This window comes from Hippoglossus hippoglossus, chromosome 4 (assembly GCF_009819705.1).
Source record: "Hippoglossus hippoglossus isolate fHipHip1 chromosome 4, fHipHip1.pri, whole genome shotgun sequence".
In the NCBI taxonomy this organism is placed as follows: Eukaryota; Metazoa; Chordata; class Actinopteri; order Pleuronectiformes; family Pleuronectidae; genus Hippoglossus; species Hippoglossus hippoglossus.
Genome location: NC_047154.1, coordinates 7,195,391 through 7,204,561, shown reverse-complemented (window position 1 = coordinate 7,204,561; position 9,171 = coordinate 7,195,391). Strand labels below are relative to the sequence as shown.

At 41.9% G+C, this 9,171-nt stretch overlaps 1 protein-coding gene across 1 annotated transcript; it reads right to left on the bottom strand.

The window, feature by feature from the left end:
- Positions 1-4,100: 4,100 nt before the first annotated feature.
- On the bottom strand, positions 4,101-5,587 carry gsx2 (GS homeobox 2). Its single transcript, XM_034582942.1, has 2 exons — positions 5,093-5,587; positions 4,101-4,871 (listed from the first exon to the last, which is right to left on the bottom strand). Exons 1-2 carry the CDS (start codon positions 5,466-5,468, stop codon positions 4,531-4,533), a joined length of 717 nt encoding a protein of 238 aa, XP_034438833.1. The 5' UTR covers positions 5,469-5,587; the 3' UTR covers positions 4,101-4,530.
- Between the last annotated feature and the right edge of the window lie 3,584 nt (positions 5,588-9,171).

Below are 9,171 nucleotides of genomic sequence, written 5' to 3'. Positions count from 1 at the left end.
TCCTCTGTTCAATGGATGCTGCCTCTGCCAGCGATCTCCTGTCACGCCTTCAACTGTCCACCAGGGGGCTGTGGAAAAAAAATGGAAACCGTTATAAAACAAGAATAAAGGCTATAGCATCAATTGAAATGAAACGTATCAAATTGGAATTATGATACGTTTCCTTTGAAATACAAACACACGAGTGTAGCGTATAATTTCGACATATTTCATCCTTCCTGCATGTGCCCATAAGACACTAGAGGCCTAAAGCCCGAAAGTGACAACACCCTGACAAGCATAACGTGTAAAACCCGGCACGTTAATTACTATATGCACAAATATGAAGTAATACTTTATGCATTAATAAACTGACTGTTGTCTGTTTGTGATCAAGTTGGTGCTTTCCAGACGTTGTCAGTCAGCTGTGGTCAGGTCCCTCCTCTATGACCGAGACCATCTAAAACACAGCTGATGTAAAGACATGTCACGTGTTGTGTGTCGTGTGACGTGAGAAGTGTTTGAGGATGACTTCACATTGACGGTGGCCTTCGGGCGGGGGGGAGCTGTCCAGCGTGCTGAAATCTCCCCACTGCCAAGACCCACTGTCTGTCTATCTATCTATCCATCTCTATCTATCAATCTATCAATCTATCTATCTGTCTGTCTATCTATCTATCTATCTATCTATCTATCTATCTATCTATCTATCTATCTATCTATCTATCTATCTATCTATCTATCTATCTATCTATCTATCTATCTGTCTATCTATCTGTCTATCTATCTATCTATCCATCTCTATCTATCTATCTATCAATCTATCTGTCTATCTATCTATCTATCCATCTATCTATCTATCTATCTATCTATCTGTCTATCTGTCTATCTATCTATCTATCCATCTCTATCTATCTATCTATCAATCTATCTATCTATCTATCTATCTATCTATCTATCTATCTATCTATCTATCTATCTATCTATCTATCTATCTATCTATCTATCTATCTATCTATCTATCTATCTATCTATCTGTCTATCTATCTATCTATCCATCTCTATCTATCTATCTATCTATCTATCTATCTATCTATCTATCTATCTATCTATCTATCTATCTATCTATCTATCTATCTATCTATCTATCTATCTATCTATCTATCTATCTATCTATCTATATATCTATCTATCTATCTATCTATCTATCTATCTGTCTATCTATCTATCTATCCATCTCTATCTATCTATCTATCAATCTATCTGTCTATCTATCTATCTATCCATCTCTATCTATCAATCTATCAATCTATCAATCTATCTATCAATCTATCTATCTATCTATCTATCTATCTATCTATCTATCTATCTATCTATCTATCTATCTATCTATCTATCTATCTATCCATCTCTATATCTATCTATCTATCTATCTATCTATCTATCTATCTATCTATCTATCTATCTATCTATCTATCTATCTATCTATCTATCTATCTATCTATCCATCTATCCATATCTATCTATCTATCTATCTATCTATCTATCTATCTATCTATCTATCTATCTATCTATCTATCTATCTATCTATCTATCTATCTATCTATCTATCTATCTATCTATCTATCTTTGAGGCAGTCATTTTACTTTGCAGAACAACAAACAAAACAAAATAAAATAGAACAAAAAAATTAGGCTGTCATATAACCAAACATTTTATCAACATATGTTAAGCTTCCAAAAATCAATTCACCGCTGTAATATCGAAGGCATTTTACTGCCTGAGGCGATTACTTGGCTCATCCCAGCAAATAAAATGTGATTTGATTTTCAATAATAACACAAATACACCAATTCTCTTGAGTTCCTGTGGCCCTGACTCCTCCTGTGTGTGAATGTAACTGACCTTGTTAATGCACAGATAGATTTAACCACTTGACTTTTTATTTCCTAAGGTCCCTTTCTCCCTTACTCACACACACGCACACAGAGAGGGGGATAGAGGGAAAGGGGGAAAGAGAGTGACAGAGAGAGAGGGAGATACATTCTCCCCTCAGAGAAACCAATGTTTAAATAATAGGAGGTCATCATCAGTTTAAGATGCTCCTGTAACTGTACAAAAAGACCCCACCTTCCTCCTCCACGACTCCCCACACTCAGATATAGATGAGACCCTATAGGGCACATGTGTGGAGGATGAATATCGCACCGCTGATTCATAAGTGCGCGTCTGTTCAGGAGAAGACAGCGCTGCTCCCCTCTTTTCCACACGGGCACTTCAGCTTCTCCTACTCTCTATCTCTCCGCATGAGACAGCAGCTGCAGCCGGCTGAAAAGCCCTCTTATTAATTGTCTTTTGTCATGCGTAATTGCCTCGTTTTCAATAGTGGCCGAGGCCTGACGTCGTTGGAGTGCTCTTCTTTTTCTTCTCTGAATTCGCGGATACATTGCTGTTCTTCTCATATTTACAACCCACTCTCTGCATTTTGCATTTTTGTTTGTTTTTTTTAGCTTTTTGGGGTTAAGCAATGTGATAATACACTTTAATGGGGGTAATGGATTTGGAAGAGATAGCCAATCTACCTGAACAAACACATCTACTCTCAACGTGACCTAAAAGTCTGAGGGGGAGCAGGGTGGGGGTCCTTCTCCAAACTGCGGTTTGTTCTGCTATTAATCGCTTTAAATGCTGCATTTGTCCCTCACACCTGCGAGGGAACTCTAATTCGATTAATAGGAACTTCAATATATATTCATTAGATGGCTTTCCCCCAATAATATATGATCACCAGCGGGATGTGAAAGGGGATCATTTATTCGCGCTCTGAATGGGCCTGTGTGGGACCGAGACTTCACCTGCTTCCCCTCTCAATTAGGAATGTATCCCAAACTCTGACAGAAACGAGTTAAATTAGGCGTCACCTAATTTCCAGTGGCCCCTCCTACGTAATCCCTCCTTAGAGTCTTTCTCCAATTGAGCATGCCCCCTTTAATTCACCATAAGTTGAAAGGTTCAAATAGTGCCTAATGAAACAGTGACTAAATCGTCCTCGCTCCCTCGGAGGAACCCTGTAGCTGTCTCTCAAAGCTCTGTGAGCGCACAGCCGTCGGGGGTCTCGGGCTAAATGCGAGTCCCAAGGCAGGACAATCTAACCTGTCAAAGCCTTTGCCCACTTCTATATATCCTTGTTCTGAGCTTTCGAGCAATAGCAGCATAATCAACTGACGTGAGACCGAAAACGCAATTAAACTCGCTTTGGACAAGAAAAAAATCTTTTCAAAAGCGACCATTAATGGACTATTGGCTGCTCCCCGGGGGCGTTATCGGGTACCCTTTTGTGGCCAGATCTAAGAAGAAATTACAGCTACACTTTTATATATAAACTCACTCCCTCCATTTAGAATTACACAGCTTGTAGCATGTAAATGGGGCTCTGATACCTAATGGTTTTAAATAAAATAAACCCCAAGAGTGTAGTAATATCAGCTCAATAATCATTGCAATAATAATGTTAATAGTTTTCAAATTATATGAAATACATGGGACGGTTCAAAACTGTTAAATGCACTTAAGAACTCTCCGTAAAACCTGAAGAGTTTTGAGCAGTGACCACAGTAACTCATGGACCAAAACTCAAATGATCAAATCCAATATAATAAAAAATGTTGTTGAGAAAAATATATCCAACAATTCTGTTATTTAAAAAAATGTAATCAATGTTGGTATTTAAGTGGGTTACATTACATATGGAAGTCTCTGGTTTGGAAAATATTGGATTTTGCATTTTCTTACACCAAGAATACTATTTCCCTCTAATTACTCCAACTATAAGATCACTGCATCCTTTTAAATATATAAAGTAAAATGGTATGTAAATAAAGTCTTTGTCAACTTTTGGAAATTCAAAAATTAAGGGAGTGTATTTATCTGGATTAGTTTAAATTGAGGCACAGTTGTCTCAACTTGTTATTTTTTTTAATTATTTATTTTATTATTTTGCTGTGATTTTATTATTTATGTATTCATTTTCTTTTTTTTCAGTTGTAAAATGTTTGCAGTATTTGGCTCCTCACTGCTGCAACTCAACACATCATTGATCATAGTCAAAGACAAATTTAGGTCAACTCGTCATGTTTATTACAATAAATACAGATATACATAGTGTACAAATAGTTGCGTACAGGTTCCACACAGGTTAGGATTAGACTTTTTCTCGGGCTGTCTTTACAACCTCACTGAGAGTATTATGGGATATCGGACGGTAATTGAAAACTTTCACTGGGGGACATTTGACTAGACTGGGGTACATGGTGAGAACCCTGCGGGGATCAGTCTGTACAGCAGGTTTACAAATATTTCAAAAACATGAATTCACATATCTAACTTTCATTTGAACAGCGGGATGAACGTGAAGTGTCATTTTTTTAACTCTTGTCAGACTTCATGCAGGAGATTTTTTCGGCTCAGACGTTGCGTGATGCCACAAGAACCCATGTGTGTAGCGGGGCAGAGCAAGTGCCGGCAGTGGGGAGTTGGGGAGTCGTGTTCCCTCAGATGGTTGACACCTCTTTCTCTTCCGTGGCAGAGGCAGGAGACAGAGACTCCTCGTCCTCTGACCTCGAATAGTCTGTGTGGCCGCTTGTGCACTTACAACCGCTGTGCGCGCTCCTCTGCGTGGCTTTGCCCTCCTTCTTGTGCTTCACCCTGCGGTTCTGAAACCAGATTTTCACCTGTTTCTCCGACAGGTTCAAATACGTGGCGATTTCGATTCTTCTGAGTCTCGAAAGATACATGTTCGTGGAAAACTCCCTTTCAAGCTCCAGGAGTTGCGTGCTCGTGAACGCCGTGCGCATCCTCTTGCCATTCTGTATGTGGCTGCTCTCAGAGGCGCCTGTGGGGGGAGAGACAAACATACTTCATGTCAGACATTAAATTTCCTATCATCACTGGAAGTCTAAACCCAAACAAAGATGCAAATGACAGAGAGCGTTGTGCGTAAAATCACTGTGCGTAAAAGCCGAGCGATGGCACTCCTGTGATATCCTTAAAGTGCAGGATGGAATGTACAGAGCGATCAAACAGGTGCTGAGAGTGCAGCCAACAGGTGCTTACCAATAGAAAGACAGTGGTATCTTCTGGGGTCTGTGACGCTGAATGTGGGCGTGCAGACAGGTGTGTGTCCCGGGTGCGCGAGTGCCTGGGACTGCTGATGCGCTATCCTGTGACAGTACTGCGCCTCCGCTCCTGGGAAATGACTCTTCAGCATGGGAATGCCGCCGCGGGACGAGTGGATGTGGGACGTGACGCACATCGGACATACACAGAAAGTCCCGTTCTTCCTGGACGGACACACCGGAGCCGTGACCGCCATGACGCCCGGTGAGTGCATGCTGATGGGGATGAAGAAGTCCTGTCCCGGGTGTTCAGCAGGTCCCGGTCGCACAGTATCCTTGATGATTAAAGAATCGACGTAAAAAGACCTCGACATGACTGCGCCGCTGAGAAGTGACCGATTCGTGCGCGGAATGATAGCACTTTCTCATCTGAGCCCCTCGGGATCTCCAAAGGTGCTTATGTTTGATGGTTCAACAAAAGGGACCCCGAGGAGGGTTGGCCCTGCAGCGTCACCCACGTGCGCACCCGGCGGTAAGGGTTTATACTGTCAGCGACCCAAACCACGTGACGTCTCCCCGGGCCTCCAATCACAGCGTGCACATTTACTCTTTTTATCCCCGAATTTGGACAAAGTCTTGGACTCTAGAAAAATAAAACCAGCCACTGTTTTTATTCCAGTATCTATTTATTCATCTCATCTTTTTAGAACGCTTTAAGAAGTTCATGCACATAATTTATCTTGTTTTTCACAAGTAATTATGATGCTGCAAAATATGATGTTAATTCGGAAAATATTTATAGCAAGTGTTTATACGTCCATCTGAAATTACGCAAAAATGTGATCTGCAAATCGCTGCCATTATGATCCCCATGTGACTTTTGATTTTACATGCATTCAATACTTCTCAATACTTAATAGTAATACTTTTCAATACTTAATCAGCTGTAAGAAAATCTTGTAGTCGAGCTGCAGTGGAAACTGAAATAGAAACAAACTGTTGGACTTGTCTGCTCTTTTCCAAGTTTCCAACTGAATTGGGTTACTCCTTCAAACGATTGCATATAAGTCTGGCATGTAAAGCTAAGCTATATGATGGACTTCATCCAGACCTACTTTTATTCAATGGTCGATTTACTTTTTTGCAAATGCGATTTGAGGAATTGTGCACGCGACTGTGAGCACTAATTGCTGCGCGGCCTCTGATCAGATGTGAATCCGGTTGGTCCGGGTTTCACTTCCAGCAATTAAAGAATTATGAACTGATGACGAGTCTGGGCCGCGGTTATTCGATGGCGATTAGGATTCAATTAGAAAGTGTTTATAATGGCGGGTCTGTGCGGGGGTAAACAGGCAGCTATTTCAGAAATGCGTTAATCCCTCATCTTGTGACGATAATTAGCGAGTTTGATCCCCGGTCGGGTCACCGGCAGGTTTAGCTGCTGCTTTCATCTGCCAAGTAACGCCTCGGACCTTGAGACAGAGGCGAGCCGGCAGTGGGTTTAAGGCGCAGACGGTTCAGGTCCAACACAACATGTGTTAGTTTCTCCTCTGACCTCAGAGGAATCACATGTAAGCGCACAAACACAAGCGCAACTGGCCTGCTGTGGATCCAGGTCTGTATAAGTCCCCATTTCTACTGCTCGTTTACTCTTAATAATAAAAAAATAAAACCTTTATGATCCTTGAACTGATACACGAGTGAAAACCAAAGCCAGTAACTCTCTTACTGGACTAATTGAAGATCAAATGCGACTCTGGAGGAATTAGAAAGTCTTTAAAATCCAACCATGATAAAGATAGAAACAAACATGTCTGTCACGCAGACAGTAATTGCTATAACAACGTGAATTCAGCGTTTTACGCACAGAGATCTGTTATGGTACAGAGAGAGAGAGAGAGAGAGAGAGAGAGAGAGAGAGAGAGAGAGAGAGAGAGAGAGAGACAGCTAACCAAGCGGAATGATGCGTGGCGCGCGCCCTCATCACACCATGCGAGCTCCAATATTATTTTTCCATAATTCTGCACGATAAAAATTCATTGTCTATTAAGTAATCCCACAAATGAGATCCTTTATGAGGCTATAATGAGGCCTAATTGCCGGGACTAGTGGAGCCACGTGGAAGGATTTAGGAAGCATTAAGCGGTCGGGTACTGAGCACAGGCTGTTACCTAGCCATTACTTTCATAATTCAAGGAGAAAATTAGTCCATTTAAGGGAAAAAATCCTTTTGATTCCCTTTATTCTGCTCGAGGTGACAGGGCTGCAGTTTTTTTGTCCGCTTCGCTTAAGAAGCCGGTGCAACAAATGGGGCCTGGTGCATTATCACTCACAGTTAAACCGTTTAAATGTATGTGTGTGTGTGTGTGTGTGTGTGTGTGTGTGTGTGTGTGTGTGTGTGTGTGTGTGTGTGTGTGTGTGTGTGTGTGTGTATCTATATATGTTTATATAAAAGAATCTAAGAAATGTTAAAATCCCTCCAGGGCCCCTGCACCTCTCACATGCCTCTTCTTCTTTCTCCACTTTATAGTGCAGCAGTTACCCTCCACTATTCAAACCCTTTTCAAATCATGTTGAGTGGCAATTAATCATTGGTCTATTCAATAACATGAAAATTATATTCATATAGGGATTAAAAAAAAGGTTCAATATCTGCAGAGATTGGTCAATAGAAGATTATTCTCTTCAGAGGAAAGCAAAATATAGTGTGTGTGTGTGTGTGTGTGTGTGTGTGTGTGTGTGTGTGTGTGTGTGTGTGTGTGTGTGTGTGTGTGTGTGTGTGTGTGTGCGTGCGTGTGTGTGTGTGTGCGCGCACCCCAGCTCCTCCCAGTAGTAAAACACACACACACTTGTTAAAGTGCACTGCTGAAGTTTCCCCCTCTCATTCACAGCGCATCCCATGCCATATTATACCGTGAAGAAGTCCATTAATGTTTTGTTGAACAAGCGTCATTAACTTGTATCAACGCCTTTTTACAAACCTTGCATTGTTGTGCAGGGCCCAGTCTGCGGCCCATCTTGGCCAATACAGTGGATGATTTGCCCCTTTATTAGTTACCAGGCAACAGATCCTGAATACCAAAACTCAAAGGAAACACTCTGGTCCTCCATATAGATCTCAATGGCGATGGGGGGAAAATGAACAATGATGCTGTGAACAACATAATGCCACGCAATGACTTTTCATTAACAATTATCTGCTTGATGTGAATAGCAGCTGCAGTGGCTACTCTCCATCTCATGGGTTTGCAGAGAAAAAGGGGAGCCGGGGGAGAGAAAGAGGCTTTTACCAGTGAATGGTATCCTGCAGGAGTTTAGGGGGTTCCATGGTCCCCATGAATGTGGAATCTAATTTATATCTCAGTGAATAATTAGGTTTCTATGCAAAAATGAGTTGGAAATAATTACATCTTAAAGCAGCGTGACAACTTAGCCACAAAAACAAAGGGAAGCAGCCCTCTTTCATGTCTCACCAGGACGTTGTGCAGCCTTTTCCAATTCAACGGTTATGATCAATAAACTACGTTAAGTTTTAGTACGACTCCTCTTTCAGTGAAAGAGACGCGCTGTGTTGCACCTACTGTAGATCCCTGAATATATCTGTTTCTGTGATTTGGGAACAGACAACACTGTGAAGGAGCACGGCCCTCAGTGCTATAGAAAAGTAAAGTGACAGGCTCAGTGTAAGAAGAGGCTGCTGAACAAAGCCAGCGAGGGCCCTGTTGATGGCCTATAGAGATGTCCTGCACCAGGCTCCCTCTAATTAGGGAGACGCTTCTCGGTCTCACAGAGCCGCTCAGACCAGACACTCCAGACTGAAGTGTGCCCCTGCGCCAATGAGTGCGTCTGCATGTCCACACTCAACGCAGCATGTGTGTATGTGTCTGCATTCTGTGGCGCACACAATTAACGAGTCTCGAAAATGAGATAAACACCGACTGATAGTGACGCTGATCACGGTTAACTTCCCAGAGAAATGTCTTTATCGGAGCTCATTGTCCCGGCCCTGATTGGTCCCTCTGCCTCCTCGGTTGTTTCCAACAGACTAAGCAGATGCCATTACAGAGGCAGCAACAG